This window comes from Scyliorhinus canicula, chromosome 5 (genome assembly GCF_902713615.1).
Source record: "Scyliorhinus canicula chromosome 5, sScyCan1.1, whole genome shotgun sequence".
NCBI classification, from domain to species: Eukaryota; Metazoa; Chordata; class Chondrichthyes; order Carcharhiniformes; family Scyliorhinidae; genus Scyliorhinus; species Scyliorhinus canicula.
The window spans coordinates 8011549-8032028 of record NC_052150.1 but is presented as its reverse complement, the minus strand read 5'-3'; the positions used below and the strand labels follow the sequence as shown (position 1 = coordinate 8032028).

The 20480-nt window shown below is 50.1% G+C and overlaps 1 protein-coding gene across 2 annotated transcripts in view; it reads left to right on the top strand.

Moving 5' to 3' along the window:
- The window catches only part of drosha (drosha ribonuclease III), a 199790-nt gene that overhangs the window by 127184 nt on the left and 52126 nt on the right, over positions 1-20480 (top strand). For both annotated transcript variants that reach the window (XR_005460598.1, XM_038796522.1), the window contains 3 exons: positions 5390-5547; positions 15821-15926; positions 18590-18731. Coding sequence is in view for 1 of the 2 variants with exons in the window: in XM_038796522.1 (XP_038652450.1) it covers positions 5390-5547; positions 15821-15926; positions 18590-18731 (406 nt within the window). In the remaining variant the exon portion in view is untranslated. The remainder of the gene's footprint in view (positions 1-5389; positions 5548-15820; positions 15927-18589; positions 18732-20480) is intronic.

The window sequence follows — 20480 nt, the reverse complement described above, 5'->3', positions numbered from 1 at the left end:
CATCAATTCAACAAATGTGCGAACTTACCAATTCACAAATGAAGGGGAAAGTCCCTTTAAAGGCACTGTAACAAAAGATGCACATCTAAAAGGAAACTTATCAAACTCGCACTGTAGTGTCGTTGTGGGGGGGTCTGTGATATAACCCCTGCCCTCGCAGTATCCACCAGAAAGCTCCGAGCAGCCCAGCGGACACTGCCCGCTCCCTGTTCAAGGCTACACAGCAGCGAACACAGCCGGAGGAGAGGAACAGTCAATCCTCTATTTATATATGTTCAAAGTACTTATGTAATTAAACAATGCCCTTAACCTGTGCATATTAACAATGCAAAAATGCTGTTAACAGTCGAGAGGACGTTTCATCTCGTGGAGCATTTAGATCTGGGGGCACAGTTTCAGAATGAGGGGTGCCCGATTTCAGATAGAGGTGAGGAGGAATTTCATCTCTAAGGGTCATTCATCTTTTGAGTTCTCCTTCCCAGGGAGCAGTGGAGGCTGGTTGATTGAACATATTCAAAGCTGAGTTGGACAGTGTTTTGGTCTAGAGGAGTGTCAAGGGTTCTAGTGGGGCAGGAAAGCGGAGGTCAGGCTGCATTCGGATTAGACATGATCCTGTTGAGTGTGGGAGCAGGCGGGATGGGCTGACTGGTCGATCCCTGCTCCCTATTTACAGAATTGACTGTGCAGAAGGAGGCCATTTGGCCCATTGAGTCTGCACCAGCCCCGAGAAAGAGCCCCCTACTGAAACCCACGCCTCCACCCGATCCCTGTAACCCAGTAACACCAGCTAACCTTTCTTTGGACACTAAGAGCAATTTATCATGGCCAATCCACCTGACCCGCACATTTTGAACTGTGGGAGGAAACCGGAGCACCCGGAGGAAACCCACGCAGACACGAGGAGAACGTGCAGACTCCGCAGACAGTCACACAAGGCCGGAATTGAACCTGGGTCCTTGGAGCTGTGAGGCAGCAGTGCTAACCACTGTACCACCAGATTTCCTCTGTTCTGACTGCGTGCACCTCTTAATGTCCTGAACTTCACAGAGTATCTCTGCCCATTCTATTCGGACGGGCCCATTAAGGGTTGCAATAGCTCGTCAACTGCATCACAGTGTGGCCTGCCCCTCCGGACACTCTGTGCCTTCTCCCAGCAGGAATTGACAGGCGTTTCAGCTGACCCATTCCACACCTGGGTTTAAAATCTGTGTCGAGGCCAGGACGGTTTAAACCTCATTAGTGCCTGATCCAATTCTGTAAAAAAAAAAATCCAAATGAGCTACATATATTTTTTTTTACCATTTTTCTGTTTTATTCCCAACACGTCACCTGGCTCTTTGGAACATCTGTTTAGCGCTTGAATTTTCACTGCGGTATCTGGGAGGAGTTTCTGAGCTGACGAGCGTGGCTTAAGCAAAATTAATAATACAGAATCTGAAAGACGAGATCAGCGAAGCATCTCAGGTTAATGATCACATCTATAGATGTTAATTCAGCTCCCAGACGCGCGCACATGCTCTTATGCGCAGTAACACTTTGAATGACTTATGCAGCCTTATTGACAAAATAGCAGAGAGAAAAATCAATTGCAATTAGACTGAAACTGTAATAAAAGGTTTCAGATAATTGGAATTTTTTTCTTAACTGTTTAATTTTTTTTGAAAGAGACCATAACAGCAAGCCGGTTTGTACTGTACTCCGAGTGCAGAGATTTCTGGCTCAAATCCTGCTGTGAAAGTAGCAACCTTATGTTTTCTTGGTCTTGTTGATGAACACCGTTGCCAGAACAGCGGCTACATTTCCCCGTGTTCTGGAGATGATAAATAATTTGCAAAGATGCTTGTGCTGATTTTTATTACTGAATAAGCTTTGCATATATATTGCCTTTTGAATTTGTGTTTCAAGTACCTTTGCACCTCATTGCAAACTCAGAACATAATCATACAGTTCTGAATGATTACCGAGACACGTTGTAGCTGTCCGATTAAATTCTACCATTCGGGAATGTGTTTACAGCTCGCCGACGTGCTTTTCAATCCTCTCTCCCCTCCCCTCTCCCCTCCCCTCAGAAAGAACAGCAGCTGTATTTGCGCCAAGACCCGGGGGCAGTTGGAGATTCAGCTTCCTTGCGCAGCGCTGTCCCTTTCACGTCCCTGTCAGAACGACTGAAATGAATTTTGCCCGAATGCGCTGCAGTGATCTTCGGGGGCCTTGTGGAAGGAAGGCTCACGACTTTGTAAATAGTCAAATGAATATGCCGTTTCCAGTGGGGACGTGGGCCGCAGTTTTGTGGAGCCTTTGATTTATGTTGCCTTTTAGAGAGAGTGGTGGCTTCCATCTAACAGAGGGAAGCTCCTGCATGCTAATGAGGCCAAACCTCAGTCCATTGTCTTGTTTTAATTGTATGTGTGTGTGTTTTTTTCCTCCTCGGAGTCTATTTTGAATCAGCAAAGGCTTTGCAGATTTGGTAATATTTCTACTCTTGTGGATGATAGCCAACTCCTTTTTGGCATGTCACAGCGTGATTGATTGAATTTGATGCTGGTCCACAAAGTCTACCTGTTGCTTCGCTGATATGTAAACAACTCCCCAGCGAAACCGTAGCTGTGAATGAAATAGCCTTTATATTGCTTTATGTATATTTATTTAAATCTTTCGTGGGATGTGGTCGTCACTGGCTGGGCCCAGCATTTATTGCACGTTGCTACTTGCCTTTGAGAAGGTGGTGGGTGAGCCGCCACCTTGAACCGCTGCAGTCCATGTGGTGTAGGTACACCTACAGTGCTGTTAGGGAGGGTATTCCATGATTTTGACCCAGCGGCAGTCACGGCGTTATATTTCCAAGGCAGGATGGTGTTTGGCTTTGAGGGGAACCTGAAGGTGGTGATGTCCCCATGTGTCTAGTGTTCTTGTCTTTCCAAACGTAGAGGTCACGGGTTCGGAAGGTGCTAGCGAAGGGGCCCTGGTGAGTTGCTGCAGTGCATATTGCGGATGGTACATCAAAGCAAATTGCCGCGGATGCTGGAATCTAAAGCAGAAAATGCTGGACAATCTCAGCAGGCCTGACAGCCTCTGTGGAGAGAGAAGGGAGCTAACGTTTTGAGTCTGGGTGACTCTTTCGTCATCCGGACTTGAAATGCTAGCTCCGTTCTCTCTCCGCAGTCATGGCCCTGAAAGGTTTAGTCGGTTGAAACCAAAATTAGTGGAATGAGCGCAAGAGCTTGAGCTGCACCCTGGGAATTTAGCTTAAGTGACCTCCAAAAGTACAAACCAGAAATACACAGCATCAGAGTGCAGACCTGGAGGTAAATGCTCCTCATTATTGTTTTAGCTTGGAGTAGAATGAAACGGGCAGTTTGGACAGCGAAAGCAATAGATGAGGGTGCATGGCGGTACAGTTCCAGGGGCCCAGGTTCAGTTCCAGCCTCTGGTGACTGTCTTTGTGGAGTCTGCACGTTCTCCCCCGTGTCTGCGTGGGTTTTCTCCGGGTGCTCCGGTTTCCTCCCACAGTCCAAAGATGTGCAGGTTAGGTGGATTGGCCATGCTAAATTGCCCCTTAGTGTCCGAAAGGTTAGGTGGTGTTACTGGATTACGGGGATAAGGTGGAGGTGCCGGCTTACTAGGGCCCCCTTTCCAAGGGCCAAGTGTAGACTCGATGGGCCGAATGGCCTCCTACTGCATTGTAAATTCTATGATTCTGTGCTGTCAGACCTGCTGAGATTGTGCAGTATTTTCTGTTTTTGGTGTCGATGGTGCACACTGCTGCCACTGTGGATCGGTGGTGGATGGGTGCCAATGCAGCGGGGCTGCTTTGGCCTGGATGGTGTTGAGCCTCTTTGAGTGTTGTTAGAGCCGCACTCATCGAGGCAAATGGGGAGTATTCCAGCGCAATCCTGACTTGTGCCTTTTACATAATGGAAAGGCTTTGGCGAATCAGGAGGTGAGTTACTCACTGCAGGATTCCCAGCCTCTGATCTGGTCTTGTAACCACAGTATTTACGTGGCTGGCACAATAGGGTTTCTGGTCAATGGTAGTAACCGCTGGAATGTTAATGGGGGGGGGGGGTTTGCCCTTAAATGTCGTGGGAAGAATACTAGATTCTCTCTTGTTGGAGACGGTCATTGCCTGGCACTTGTATGGAGCGTGTGTTACTTGTCACTTATCAGCCTAAATCTGAATGTTGTCCAGGTCTCGCTGCATTCGGGCACAGACTGGTTCACAATCTGTGAACAGTGATGAACATTGAGCGACATTGGAAATGTTACATCCCTTGTAGCCATTTGGTGAAGGTTGAAACTGAAGCCAATCTTCATTCAGCTTAAATTTATTCATAGAATGAGACCATAGACCATAGAATTTACAGTGCAGAAGGAGGCCATTCGGCCCATCGAGTCTGCACCACCTCTTGCAAAGAGCACCCTACCCAAGCCCACACCTCCACCCTCTCCCCATAACCCAGTAACCCCTCCCAACACTAAGCGCAATTTTGGACATGAAGGGCAATTTTAACATGGCCAATCCACCTAACCTGCACATCTTTGGACCGTGGGAGGAAACCGGAGCACCCGGAGGAAACCCACGCACAGACGGGGAGAACATGCAGACTCCGCACAGGCAGTGACCCAAGCCGGGAATCGAACCTGGGACCCAGGAGCTGTGAAGCAGTTGTGCTAACCTCTATGCTACCGTGCTGCCCATTACATTGCAAGGATATACCTCCTAACTCAGCCAGCCACCATATCAATAATAATGTGGTCTGGTAACAGACCGGTGCCCTCCACCTGTATATGGTTAACCATAGTTGATCTATAATTAACAAGGAAAACTTGTCCACGTAACCCAGGTCTTATTGGAATGAACACATGAGCTTGAGTTGCAGCCTGAGAATTTAGCTTTAACCTGACGAAATACTGATGCATGTGGACATTCCGGAGCTAATTATAAATATCTGTCTCTTTTAAGTGGGGAATTCTGTGCCTTGAGAGAGGTTCCAGCCACTGTCACCTTGTGTAGGGACCTCTGAAAGGTGGTTCTGGAGCATCCCACTTACTCATGTTCAATGCAAAATAAGGGGGTAGAAATCAGTAGTGCACAAGGCCTGGTTGTTCACGTCCCTGTCCCAGCCATCGCTCAGTTGGTCGCAGGGTTGTTGGGTTACGGGTATAGGGTGGATATGTGGGTTTGAGTAGGGTGATCATTGCTCGGCACAACATGAAGGGCCGAAGGGCCTGTTCTGTGCTGTACTGTTCTATGTTCTATGCCCGAACTCTGCCGTCTTGATGACGGGATGTTAACCTGTTACAAGCATTTGTCGAATCAGATCGGTTCTGTCCGATCGTGAGACAAATAAAAAGGTCACGCAGCTTAATTTTTTGCCTCTTGTCTCAGCTACAGGAATCGAATACAGACCGGCCTCTCATTGCGACCTCGCCAGTGCTGAAGAAATTGACTGACTTTGAAGAAACGATTGGAGTGAATTTCATTCACATACGCCTCCTGGCCCGAGCCTTCACTTTGCGAACCGTTGGGTTTAATCATCTAACTCTGTGAGTTATGTGAATTCCGGTCAATCTCCACATTGCCCCATGTGTATTTTCAATGATGCCTCTTCATTAATTTGGATAAATATGAGGTGATGCATTTTGGTTGATCAAATCAGGGCAGGACTTACTCAGTTAATGGTAGGGAGCTGGGGATAATTACAGAACAAAGAGATCTAGGGGTACAGGTTCACAGCTCCTTGAAGGTAGAGTCGCAGGTGGACAGGGTGGTGAAGAAGGCATTCAGCATGCCAGGTTTTATTAGTCAGAATATTGAATACAGGAGTTGGGACATCTTGTTGAAGTTGGACAACACATTGGTGAGGCCACACATGGAACACTGTGTTCAGTTCTGGTCACCCTATTATAGGAAGGATATTGTTAAACTAGAAAGAGTGAAGAAGAGATTTATGAGGATGCTCCCAGGACTTGATAGTCTGAGTTACAAGGAGAGGCTGAATAGGCTGGGGCTTTTTTCCCTAGAACGCAGGAGGCTTAAGGGTGAACTTATAGAGGTCTCTAAAATAATGAGGACCATAGATAAGGTAGACAGTCAACATCTTTTCCCAAAGGCAGGGGAATCTAGAACAGGCATTTTCAAAGTCGGGGGTTAGGTGGATTGGCCATGCTAAATTGCCCTTATTGTCCAAAAAAAATGGTAAGGTATGGGGATAGGGTGTTGGCTTAATTAGGGTGCTCTTTCCAAAGGCTGGTGCAGATTCAATGGGCCGAATGGCCTCCTGCACTGTAAATTCAGCACTGTATAATCCGGATTTAGGATTCTAGTCAGGAGACCTGTTCCTCCCCTTGAATAATCCCAATTCATGTTTGGCAGAGGCCACACCAGATATTGGATGAACCCATATATGTGTCTGTGTGTAACGAAAGAGAAAATGCTGGAAAATCTCAGCAGGTCTGGCAACATCTGTAGGGAGAGGAAAGAGCTAACGTTTCGAGTCCAATGACTCTTTGTCAAAGTGGGAAATATTTATACTGTGGAGTGAGAATGAAAGATGAGTCATAGCCACAGAAACCCAGGGAAACCGGGTGCTAATGGCCACAGAAACCAAGGGGAAAGTGTTAGTTTCCCTGCTATTTGACAGGTCAAACAGCAGGGAAACTAACATCAGAGGATGAACTGTGGGGGGGGGGATAAGGGGGAAGCAAAGAGGGGAAAGGTTAAGGAGAGGTGGATAAGATTGGGGTGGGGGGTTAAATATATATTAAGAAAGAAAGAAAAGGTAAAAGACAGTTAAAATGAAATGGGATGAAGGAAGACAAGTGGGTTGAGGTGGGGTAGAGCTGATCATCTGAAGTTGTTGTATTTGATGTTAAGGCCGGAAGATGTGATGTTGTTCCTCCATTTTACCTTGAGCTTCACTGGAACATTGCAGCAGGCCGAGAACAGTATGTGGGCATGGGAGCAGGGTCTTTTGTTAAAATAGCAAGCAACAGAAAGGCCAGGGTCCTGAATGCGCACAGACCGAAGATGCTCAGCAAAGCGACCACCCAGTCTGCGTTTGGTCTCTTCGATATGGAACATAGAACAGTACAGCACAGAACAGGCCCTTCGGCCCTCGATGTTGTGCCGAGCAATGATCACCCTACTCAAACCCACGTATCCACCCTATACCCGTAACCAATGAGGAGAGGAGGGACAGAGGTGAGGCCTCTGCTCCGAGGGGCAGTGTGCAAGGGAGGGTTGCAGAGGTCACAGTGCAGGTGTCCTTTGGTTGGGGTGAGCGCTGCCAATTCCCTGCTTCCCCTGCAGTGGGGCTGTGCTTCTGAGGAGTGCCAACACCTCGAGGGCCAGTCACTGAGCTTGACCACGCCCATCCCATTGAGGGTTTGCAGAGGGGCGGCCTGGATGAGCTCCCAAATGACCAGAGGCTATATGAACATTTACAGCACGGAATGAGCAGTGAGGTTTGAACAGTCGGGAGCCTGTAAGTGCCACCAGAGGGGTGCATTTGAATGATGTACTGTTGTAAACCACTCCGCCCTGCCTGCATGACTTGTGCCTGAGGGGGGCGATGGGTGGGGGTGGGGGGGGGGGGGGGGGGGGGGGGGGGGGGGATGGGTTTGCATGGCTCGCCGGCGCAGTGTGTGAACTTCGCTAACGCCGCCAGCGTGGGACGGAGCATGGCGATGGAAGCGGCGCCAGGTGCAAATCGCGATTTTTCCATTGTGCGCCATTCTCCGCCCAATAGCAACGCTCGCTGCCAGCGGCAGGAAGCGGAGAGTTTGGCCCAAAGAAACATAGGATGGATCTCGAGGAGGTGGAAATGGCAAAATCTGAATCATTACCGAGAAGTCGCCGTCCAAAAGAGTGCATGCAGTGGATCGGATCTGAAATTGTTGAACTAAATGTTGAATCCAGATGGCTGTAAAGTGGCAAATTGAACAGTTAGGTCCTGTTTCTGGAACTTACCTTGGCCTTCATTGGAACAGTTTAAGAACTAGGAGCAGAATCAGGCCATTTGGCCCATCGGGTCTGCTCTGCCATTCGATCATGGCTGATCTCATCTTGGCCTTAACTCCGCCGTCCTGCCCGTTCTCTACAACCTTTCAACCCGTTACCAATTAAAAATGTGCCGAACTCCTCCTTAAATTTACTCACTGTCCCAGCGTCCACCACACTCTGGGGTAGCGAATTCCACAGATTCACAACCCTTTGGGAGAAGTAGTTTCTCTTCCAACTCTGTTTTAAATTTGCTACCTCTTAAAATAAGACTATGAGCTCTCATTTTAGAATGCCCCACAAGAGGAAGCATTTGCTCCGTGCCTTTTTACCATCTTGTGTACCTCAATTAGATCTCCCCTCATTCTTCTAAACTCTCGAGAGTATCGGCCTAAACTGTTCAATCTCTCCTCAGACGATAAACCCTTCATTTCTGGAATCAATCTAATGAACCTCCTCTGAACTGCCTCCAATGCCACTACATCTTTCCTCAAATAAGAGGAAGAAAACCGTGCACAATACTCCAGGTGTGGCCTCACCAATGCCTTGTATATTTGCAACACTTCTTCACCATGTTGCTCTATTCCTTTGTTATAAATGCCACCATTCCATTTGCTTTCTTTATTATCTGCTGCGCCTGAATGTTAGTTTTCTGTGACTCATCAACGAAGGCCCCCAGATGCAGAGCAACATTATTTCCCTTTGTTGCTCCTCCCATCCCCCAGCTGTGATTTGAACGGTGAATTCAGACATTGGCCACTGCAGCCATGTCAGTAAACCTCCATCCAGAAGCATTATGCAATAACTAAATGCAAGAGCTGCTGTATGCATATTTATTCAGAAAGAAATGATGGTTTGGATCCATCAGTGAGTGTATTTTCCATATCTTAGTAATTCTATTGAAATAGTAATAAATCATTCTGAGCCCCTGCATATAACACAGACATGTGTTTATTCTGTTGTCAACGTATCTTAATAGCATCAAAATGAATTGCAAAATTCGCTGATTTCTGTATGTGGCGAAAGTTTAGATATTGTACAGAGCACATTGCTGAAAGCTTCTGTGGCAATTACAGTTTGATAGATTGATAGGGCAGAATTGGAAAAAAAAAATAGCCCACCTACTTAATAAAAGCGAATAACTGCAGATGCTGGAATCTGAAACAAAAACAGAAAATACTGAACAATCTCAGCAATCCTGACAGCATCTGTGGAGAGAGAAGGGAGCGAACGTTTCCAGTCTGGATAACTGTCAAATCTGGAGAGAACTAGAAATAGGATCAGATTGGGGCGGGGGGCGTGGAGTGGTGGGGCTAGTTAGGGGGCAGTTATAGGTGGAGATTGACAAAGATGTCGAGGACAGAAAGACAAAAGGAATGTAAATGAGGGCGATTAAGGCTAAGGAGGGGGCTGATAGTGGCACATAAAGAGATTAGAATGTGTGAACGGAAGAGCAAAGGAGAACGGTGTGTCAAAGGGCAACTAGGGACACAAGTGGGGAGGGGGGGGGGGCAATGGTGAGGGAAAAACCCCACCCCATTTGGGCCATCTGTTCCCTCTTCGTAGTTGCCCTTTTACACACTGCTCGCTCACCTTTGTTCTGGGGTGGCTGGGGCAAGTCTGAAAGCTGCTTTTGAAAGAAGGGGGTGAGGGGCAGGTGTGAGACTTTTGGGGGGGGAAAGACATGTCCACAATGACCAAAACGTGTCTTTACTTTCCAAAACCGCAAAGTAGCTTGTAGCCTGGAATGGGAAACACTGGTAACATCTACCCTGCCTCCCAAAACTTAACCCGTCATGGCCATGTACCAGACGTAGGGCGGCCGGTTTATCTCGGTTGGCTAGACAGCTGGTTCGTGATGCAGAGTGAGGCCAGCAGCGTGGGTTCAATTCCCGTACCGGCTGAGGTTATTCATGAAGGCCCCGCCTTCTCAACCTTGCCCCTGGCCTGAGGTGTGGTGATCCTCAGGTTAAATCACCGCCAGTCAGCACTCCCCCTCACAGGGGAAAGCAGCCTATGGTCACCTGGGACTATGGCGACTTTAGATTACCTTACCAGATATAGAATCCCTACTGTGCAGAAGGAGGCCATTCAGCCCATCAAGTCTTCACTGACCACAAACACGTTGAATGAAAGCGTTCCATTCTGGAGTTCATGTGCACACTTTCTGTGTTTTGTTAGTGGCCAGTGTTTTGTATTAATGAATTGATGCTCTTGTGCATATATCTTGCGTGGCAGTAAGAACAATACTTAGCTACATCTTGGGTCAAAATGGTTTTCTTTACGGTAACACTGAGGGGGAAAAAGGCAACCGGGCACAAATTTGTAGCTTTCCGGTGTTGGCGTTAATGTATGTAAATGGAAACTGAGAAAAATGTTTTGAGCTGTCCAACAGACGTCTAGTCGTGGAAGTTGACAGGGAGGGGGGGGGGGAGGGGGGGGGGGAGAGGAGAGGGGGGTTGGGGGGGAAGGGGGGGGAGAGGAGAGGGGGTAGGGGGGAAGGGGGGGAGAGGAGAGGGGGGGTTGGGGGGGAGGGGCGGGTGGGGAGAGTTGGGGAGGGAGGGGGGAGTGGTGGGAGAGGAGAGAGGGGGTTGGGGGGGAGGCTAGCGGAAGAGGAGAGGGGGGTTGTGGGGGAAGCGTAAGGAGGATGGTAACTAGGATCGGTCTAGTATACAAGGAATATCCTGCCATCCGGTCAGTCATCAATCGGTGAAGGGCATACAATCACAAGAATCTTCACAAGTCCAGAGGAGCAGCAGGACCAGGCAGTCACACTGCCTCAGTAGAGGGGTCACCAGGTTCCCTCCAATGTGATGGTGGCAAGGCCAGAACACCAGCTTTTTGAAAGAGACTCGGCACCTGTAGACCAGAACGTAGCGGCGTCAAAAGACTGTGGAGAGGTGGTAGGCAGCACTTGCGGTGGCACAAGTGCGTTAACATTGCTGCCTCAACGTTGCCGAGGCATCCCAGGTTCGATCTGCCGGCTCTGGGTCACTGTCCGTGTGGAGTTTGTACATTCTCCCCGTGTTTGCGTGGCTTTCGCCCCCACAACCCAAAGTAGTGCAGTATAGCTGGATTGGCCACACTAAATTGCTAAATTGGGGAAAAAATGAATTGGGTATACTAAATTTATTAAAAAAACTGGGGGGGGGGGGTAATGGATAGAGCAGGGTATTAGGACGAACCGAATCGCTCTTCAAACGAGCCAGTACAGATGGCTCTGATGTCCTCCTCTCGTAGTCTTCTACGATTCTCTGCAGGTTATAAGGATTCAATGGTCCCTGATTTTCCTCTGCAGATAATCATGCAGACAATTATTATTCACTCTGCAGCATTTAGCTGTTATTGTTGCAGTCTTTTTGAAGGCGTCTGTTTAAAATATTATTGGTTTTGCTGAACACCACGGAGCCCACGGGCGAAGGTTATGTGCTCTATTTGGCTTCCTGTGGTCCTTTGGTGCCAACCTGCAGTACAATATCTTTTAACTGCTGGCCCGTAATTTGTTTACAGAGACCTCAAGTTGGTTCAGGAGCGTAAACATCACAGAAGCAGTCAATCCTCACAGGCCGCGATAGAATCCTTAGAGATACTTGCTGATGTGATGGCCCACATAGTTTTGGAAGGTGGAAAAATTAAATTTTATGTGGGTCCGTGAAGAACTGGGATCTAATTTCTGTTTTTACGGTTCCAGCAAATGATCATGGGACCAGGTTGCCTGGGAGATGAACAATGCAAATAAAAAAAGGAGTGAGCAAGTTAATTCTGGGGGTGAATTGGTTCCTTGGGGTGGATCTCAATTCAAACAACTGAGTTTGAAGGTTTAAGACGGCCTAAAGTGTGGGAGACATCATTTTCAGCAGAATTCATTTGAAGTTCTGGTTGTTGGAAAGAAAGGTTAAAACTTTTTTTAATGGATGAACTCTCATCAGTGAGTTGAATGTAGCCAAGCCAAGGGGAGAGAGGGCATTTTAGATACAAAACTCCGTGGCTAAAGAATATTAGAATCTGGAGAGCTCTGATTGAGGACGCAAGAGACACGGGTGTCTTGTTTCAAACGGGGAGTTTGGAAACTCGGGGTGGTTGGAGGAGATTTGCGGGGTGGTCTTGCCGCAAGTAAATAGAAAGCCCAAGAAATCAGCCTGCATGCAAATCGTTGACACGGTACCCAGACCCAACAGTTAATCTTACAAGTTTGGATAAGTATCTGACTTGTGCTTTGGGATAGATGTCTAATGGGTGTGAAAAGAAAGTGGAATTAATACGATTGATTTGAGTAGAAGTAATTGGGTTTGTTGTATTTTTTATTATCTTTAACCTTATTATTTTGTGTAGCAGAATGCTTTTGTTTAAGTCATGACCTTGTGCCTCCAGGTCTTCAGTTCTGAAACAGAAAATTAAACGATGCTGGTCTCCACTAATCTCTACACTTGCGTGCTCTTTCCACTAGTCTGCTCTCTCCACTAATCTCTCCACTAGTCTGCTCTCTCCGCTAATCTCTTCACTAGTCTGCTCTCTCCGCTAATCTCTCCACTAGTCTGCTCTCTCCACTAATCTCTTCACTAGTCTGCTCTCTCCACTAATCTCTCCACTAATCTGCTCTCTCCACTAATCTCTCCACTAGTCTGCTCTCTCCACTAATCTCTCCACTAGTCTGCTCTCTCCACTAAACTCTTTACTAGTCTGCTCTCTCCACTAATCTCTCCACTAGTCTGCTCTCTCCACTAATCTCTCCACTAGTCTGCTCTCTCCACTAGTCTGCTCTCTCCACTAGTCTGCTCTCTCCACTAATCTCTCCACTAGTCTGCTCTCTCCACTAATCTCTCCACTAGTCTGCTCTCTCCACTAATCTCTCCACTAGTCTGCTCTCTCCACTAATCTCTCCACTAGTCTGCTCTCTCCACTAATCTCTCCACTAGTCTGCTCTCTCCACTAATCTCTTCACTAGTCTGCTCTCTCCACTAGTCTGCTCTCTCCACTAATCTCTCCAGTAGTCTGCTGTCTCCACTAACTCTCCACTAGTCTGCTCTCTCCACTAATCTCTCCAGTAGTCTGCTCTCTCCACTAATCTCTCCACTAGTCTGCTCTCTCCACTAATCTCTCCAGTAGTCTGCTGTCTCCACTAATCTCTCCACTAGTCTGCTCTCTCCACTAATCTATCCAGTAGTCTGCTCTCTCCACTAATCTCTCCACTAGTCTGCTCTCTCCACTAATCTCTCCACTAGTCTGCTCTCTCCACTAATCTCTCCGCTAGTCTGCTCTCTCCACTAATCTCTCCACTAGTCTGCTCTCTCCACTAATCTCTCCACTAGTCTGCTCTCTCCACTAATCTCTCCACTAGTCTGCTCTCTCCACTAATCTCTCCACTAGTCTGCTCTCTCCACTAGTCTGCTCTCTCCACTAATCTCTCCACTAGTCTGCTCTCTCCACTAATCTCTCCACTAGTCTGCTCTCTCCACTAATCTCTCCACTAGTCTGCTCGCTCCACTAATCTCTTCACTAGTCTGCTCTCTCCACTAATCTCTACACTTGCGTGCTCTTTCCACTAGTCTACTCTCTCCACTAATCTCTTCACTAGTCTGCTCTCTCCACTAATCTCTTCACTAGTCTGCTCTCTCCACTAATCTCTTCACTAGTCTACTCTCTCCACTAATCTCTTCACTAGTCTGCTCTCTCCACTAATCTCTTCACTAGTCTGCTCTCTCCACTAATCTCACCACTAGTCTGCTCTCTCCACTAATCTCTCCACTAGTCTGCTCTCTCCACTAATCTCTCCACTAGTCTGCTCTCTCCACTAATCTCTCCACTAGTCTGCTCTCTCCACTAATCTCTCCACTAGTCTGCTCTCTCCACTAATCTCTCCACTAGTCTGCTCTCTCCACTAGTCTGCTCTCTCCACTAATCTCTCCACTAGTCTGCTCTCTCCACTAATCTCTCCACTAGTCTGCTCTCTCCACTAATCTCTCCACTAGTCTGCTCGCTCCACTAATCTCTTCACTAGTCTGCTCTCTCCACTAATCTCTACACTTGCGTGCTCTTTCCACTAGTCTACTCTCTCCACTAATCTCTTCACTAGTCTGCTCTCTCCACTAATCTCTTCACTAGTCTGCTCTCTCCACTAATCTCTTCACTAGTCTACTCTCTCCACTAATCTCTTCACTAGTCTGCTCTCTCCACTAATCTCTTCACTAGTCTGCTCTCTCCACTAATCTCACCACTAGTCTGCTCTCTCCACTAATCTCTCCACTAGTCAGCGCTTTCCACTAGTCGGCGCTCGCCACGTGCCTGCGCTCCCTGTTCTGCGCTCTCCCCACTTTTCTGCTCACTGTGTCTGCGCTCTCCACGTGTTTGATCTCTCCACTTGTGGGAGCAGAGTGGTGCAGCAGAAGCGTACTGGGCCCGTAACCCAGAGGGCGATGAATCAAACCATTCTCTGTTATTTACATTTCCCGTTACAGCAAAAAGGAACATTTAACAGCTCCTCACAAATATATCTGATATTTCTCTCTCCATGTGGCTCCTCTCCCCACGTGTCTGCTCTCCCCACGTGCCTGCCCTCCCCACGTGTCTGCTCTCCCCACGTGTCTGCCCTCCCCACGTGCCTGCCCTCCCCACGTGGCCGCTCTCCCCACGTGGCCGCTCTCCCCACGTGGCCGCTCTCCCCACGTGGCCGCTCTCCCCACGTGGCCGCTCTCCCCACGTGGCCGCTCTCCCCACGTGGCCGCTCTCCCCACGTGGCCGCTCTCCCCACGTGGCCGCTCTCCCCACGTGGCCGCTCTCCCCACGTGGCCCCTCTCCCCACGTGGCCCCTCTCCCCACGTGGCCCCTCTCCCCACGTGGCCCCTCTCCCCACGTGGCCCCTCTCCCCACGTGGCCCCTCTCCCCACGTGCCTGCGCTCCCCACGTGCCTGCTCTCCCCACGTGGCCCCTCTCCCCACGTGGCCCCTCTCCCCACGTGGCCCCTCTCCCCACGTGGCTCCTCTCCCCACGTGGCTCCTCTCCCCACGTGGCCCCTCTCCCCACGTGGCCCCTCTCCCACGTGGCCCCTCTCCCCACGTGGCCCCTCTCCCCACGTGCCTGCGCTCCCCACGTGCCTGCTCTCCCCACGTGCCTGCTCTCCCCACGTGCCTGCTCTCCCCACGTGCCTGCTCTCCCCACGTGCCTGCTCTCCCCACGTGGCCGCTCTCCCCACGTGGCCGCTCTCCCCACGTGGCCGCTCTCCCCACGTGGCCGCTCTCCCCACGTGGCCGCTCTCCCCACGTGGCCGCTCTCCCCACGTGGCCCCTCTCCCCACGTGCCTGCTCTCCCCACGTGGCTCCTTTCCCCACGTGGCTCCTTTCCCCACGTGCCTGCCCTCCCCACGTGCCTGCTCACCCCACGTGTCTGCTCTCCCCACGTGGCCGCTCTCCCCACGTGCCTGCCCTCCCCACGTGCCTGCTCTCCCCACGTGGCCGCTCTCCCCACGTGCCTGCTCTCCCCACGTGGCCGCTCTCCCCACGTGGCCACTCTCCCCACATGGCCACTCTCCCCACGTTCCTGCTCTCCCCACTTGCCAGGAATATTAGGCTAAGTAAAGTAAATTGGTCTTGACAGAACAGAGCTGTACAGAACAATGCTGTGGTTCATCGACATAATCAAGGATATAGAGAACAGACTTCAGTGGTTGTGAGGTTTTTGCCCAGAAAGCAGTTATTATCTTGGCTGTGAAGATCTTGGCTCTTGTGTAATTACACAGATCCAACATACTTTGAATGCTTTTCAATTTAATTTGTTGTTTGCTTGGCACTCATTGACTTTTAACAATATTGATCTTTTTTGCAGGGGTCACAACCAGAGGATGGAATTTCTTGGTGATTCTATAATGCAGTTGGTAGCCACTGAGTATTTATTTATACACTTCCCTGACCATCACGAAGGCCATTTAACGGTGAGACACAGACAACTAATTAATTACCCTCGAATTAAGATGCTATGTAAGAGCTAAGCAAGGGCTTTCTTTTGAATACACTCCACAAAAATAGACATCGGCCAGAATTTTACTTGCTTGCGGGTAGGGGGTGGGTGCAAAATCGCCTCGGGCGTGAAATATTTTGTTGCCTCGCACAAGTGTAGGACGTGCAGCCACTGACGAGCAGGCAATTTTAACCCTTTAAGGGATGTGTCTGCTTCTTTGGTTGCCGTGTGGGCAGATTGGCCAGACGGCCTTTACATTTTGGCCGCAACCTGGCCCCAGAGTTGACTGAGCTGTCGGGGCTGAAATAAAATGAACAGATGCGTCTGGAGACCGAGGTCTGTGTATGTTTGTGTTACCTTGACACTTGTGGCGTAGTTTTGAAATCTTTATGTATTTTTTGCTGGCGTAGTTTTGAAATCTTTATGTATTTTTTGCTGAGGCAGCTCTGCAGAGGCCCTCTCCCTGAGGGAACATGTTAGGAGCACTAGCCCGCACTCCCTGTTCTTGGCATCCGTCCTCTTCCTGTCTCCTCCCTGCCCCCCAGGCGGCGATCTGTCTTTCACAGCCAGCTGGCCAGCATGAGATTGCCAGGAGCATGTTTCAAGTCCGCTTCTGGGCTCACCCAAGTGCGAGCGGTCAACGGGTGGAGGACGGCACAGTGGTTAGCGCTGCTGCCTCACAGCGCCAGGGACCCGGGTTCAATTCCGGCCTCGGGTGACTGTGCGGAGTCTGCACGTTCTCCCCGTGTCTGCGTGGGTTTCTTCCGGGTGCTCCGGTTTCCTCCCACAGTCCGAAGATGTGCGGTTAGATGGATTGGCCATTCTAAATTACCCTTAGTGTCCAAGGTTGTGCAGGTTAGGTTATGGGGTGGGGTGGGTGGGGGTGTGGACCTGGGCGGAGTGCTCTGTCAGAGGGTTGGTGCAGACCCGATGGGCCGAATGTCCTCCCTCTGCACTGTAGGAATTCTATGAAAAGGAAAGGGTGAAAATTTCATGCTATAATTTTTATTAAAATTATGCTACTGTAGATGATGTCAGATTGATATCATTTGCTTTGTGTCGTGATTTGTTATAACTGAGTGCCCCGCTTGGCTATTTGAGACTGTATTGGAGGGTCACATGTAGACCAGACCAGATCGGAAGGGCAGATTTCCTTCCCTATTGGACAACAGTGAGCCAGATGGGTTTTTATGACCATCAGTGTTAGTTTCATAGCCCCCCCCCCCCCCCCCCCCCCCCCCCCCCCCGCCATCACTGCGACTTTCTTTCAACTCCAGATCTATTAATGAACTGTTGAGGTGTGCCACCATCTCCCGATTGTGAACCACATTTCAACAATGTTATAAGGACAAAGTACTGCGGATGCTGTGAATCTGAAATAATAACAGAAAATTCTGGAAATAGTCGGAGATACCAGCCTCCTGCACCTGGCTGAACTTGTTCTCGTGTTGAACAGCTTCTCCTTCAGCTCCATTCATTTCCTCCAAATGTCGCCCATAATATCTTTCAAGGGCTGTGAGGAACTATGGGCGCGATTCTCCGCTCCCCACGCCGGGTGGGAAAATCGCAGGAGGGCCGCTCTGGCACCCGCCGCGATTCTCACCCCCCCTCCCCCCCCCCCCAAAACGTGACACGCCGCTCGGAGAATCGCCGCTCGCCGTTTTTCCCGCCGACCGGCGATTCTCCGGCCTGGATGGGCTGTGCGGCCTGACGACCCCGACGGGTTCACGCAGGCAGCAACCACACCTGGTCGCTGCCGGCGTGAACAGCGCGCGACAGGTAAGTGTGGGGCCTGTGGGGGGCAGAGAGGGGATCGAGCACCACGGGCGTGCTCAGGAGGGGACTGGCCCGCGATCGATGCCCACCGACCGTCGGGCCGGCGTCTGTAAACGACGCACTATTTTCCCTCCGCCGCCCCGCAAGATCAAGCCGCCACGTCTTGCGGGGCAGCGGAGGGGAAGACGGCAACCGCGCATGCGCGGGTTGGAGCCGGCCAACCTGCGCGTGCGCGGCTGACGTCACTTAGGCGCTGCCGGCCGCGTCATTCTCGGCGCGCCACTTTGATGCAAGCATCCAGTCCCGGCGGCCGAGTTTCCCGCAACGCCGCTCCTAGCCCCCCAGGGGTGAGAGAATAGGGGCGAGGAGCGGCCTCCGACGCCGGAGTGAAACACTCCGGGTTTCACTCCGGCGTTGGCCGTTACGGAGAATTTCGCCCTATGTGTCTCTCTCTGCTGAGTTATTCCAGCATTTCCCGTTTTCTTAATTTTTCCAAAAGAATCTTGCACTGAATCGTGACAGCGCCGAAGGCGAATCAGACCTGTGCGTGCCTCCTGCACAGCAACCCAGTCAGTGCCATGTCCCTGCCCGATTCCCATCGTCCTGCAAGCTTGCTGCCCTCGGCTACTCCAAATTCTGTATTGCGTGACGAAAGTCTGATGTTGGTTTTTAGAAAGCTCAGTGAGGTGGACTGCGGAGGTACAAGAAGGCGGCTCACCACCCCCTTCTCGAGGGACTATAGGACGGGCAACGAATGTTGCTCCTGCCAGTGACGCACTCCTCTTAATCGTACAGAATGGACGTAACGGTGGGAAGGAGGGCATGATAACATTGTTCCGCTGTGATTTGGTTTCTTTGCAGCTGTTGCGAAGCTCCCTGGTCAATAACCGCACCCAGGCCAAAGTGGCAGAAGAGCTGGGCATGCAGGATTTCGCCATCACCAACGACAAGACCAAGAGACCTGTTGCTCTCCGCACCAAGACGCTTGCTGACCTTTTAGAATGTGAGTGCATGCTCCCTTTGGGGTAATGATTTGAGCAGCGATTCCCATGCCGCAAAAACATTTCTGAATGAATCTACTCCGCGGCAAAGCTTTATTCTCATTAATTTGACACATCCTCTAACTAATACGTCCGCGGTTCATTTTGGACGTCTGGTCCCAGCTTGTGAAATCGCAATTGGGGTGTTTGGGATGAATTTTACAGGAGGCTGCGCTGGCTGCTCTCAGAATAACGGTTAATAATTTAATATCCCAACATCTGTCGGTGCATGAAAACTCCAGGAAACCACCTGCTATTTTTATCCTTTTCAAAGCGTTTAGATATAGTTTCCCCCCCCCCCCACCCCCAGGTGGAAGTTTTGACATCCTGATGGAGAAGGAAGTGACTGATGTGGGGGGATTGGATTGGGGCAAGGTGAGGTGGGGAGCGGATAGTGAAGAAGATTAGGCAGTGAGATTGCCGGATGTTACATTCCCCAGGCACAGCCTGTTCCAAGGACACCCGGCAAATTTAAACCACATGTTTGACACAAAGAGCCTCTCCGAGCTGCGGAGGTCACGGGCCGCTATTTTCCTGGTTATCGCCAAAGGCTGATGTTAGGCGGGAAAAGCGGTGAGGAGGGTGGTGTTCTCCGCCCTATAGTCCGGGGCTTTGAAAAATAAACCTTGAACCCTTGGGCAGCACGATAGCACAATTTGATAGCATTTGTGGCTTAACGGCACCAGGGTCCCAGGTTCGATTCCCGGCTTGGGTCACTGCCTGTGCGGAGTCTGCACGTTCTCCCCATGTCTGCGCGGGTTTCCTCCGGGTGCTCCCGTTTCCTCCCACAGTGCAGGTTAGGTGGATTGGCCACGTTAAATTGCCCTTGGTGACCAAAAAGGTTAGGAGGGGGTTATTGGGTTACGGGGATAGGGTGGAAGTGAGGGCTTAAGTGGGTTGGTGCAGACTCGATGGGCCGAATGGCCTCCTTCTGCACTGTATGTTCTATGTGACGATTCCCACAACGTATCGCTGGCCGGGGGGGAGGGGGTCTTCTGATACGCCCGTCCCTGCAGCAACTTAGAAACTCGAGGATCTTGGGGGAAGGTGTGGCAGGGGGGGGGTGGCTTCCGCCCACGGTGAGCAAACCAGTTCACCCTGGCATTCAGTATCTGGGAGTCAGCCTCTCCCCACTGTGCTCACCTGAGTTCCCCTGGGCGCGCACCTTGGGAGACAAGCTGGGTTTCACATCGTTCTGTTGTCACATAGCCGTGGATGAATGTTTTGAGCAGGGGAGAGGGAGGAGGGTTTGCATCCCGTCTCCAGGTCTGATAAAGACACGTAAATATATTCAAATGAGGTTCCCGACATTCAGCGTCGTGAAACCGGGTGACGGACAATCGACGTTAAACGTGATTGTGCACTTCACGTTGTCAAACCCTCCCGACGTGAGCAGGAGCAGAAAAGAGTTATGATCGTGAGGACCAGTTGCTGATCTGTCGCACTCCAGCCATGGGAGTTGTGGAAACTATTGCCATTACTCTTGTTAATGAGGCATTGTTCAGTATAAGTCTCAAAATGACAGACTGCACTTGAGCAACATCATTATCTTAAAGACATGGAATGCTCAAACTCATCTGATTTGTCCAAACTTCCCTTGAATAGACCTGTGCAACTTTTTATTAAATGCCATGCGCTAACTAGATGAGACCAAATTTTAATATGTGCTCCAGGGTCTAAATGTTAAAGTGCATCGCTGTTAAAGTGTATTT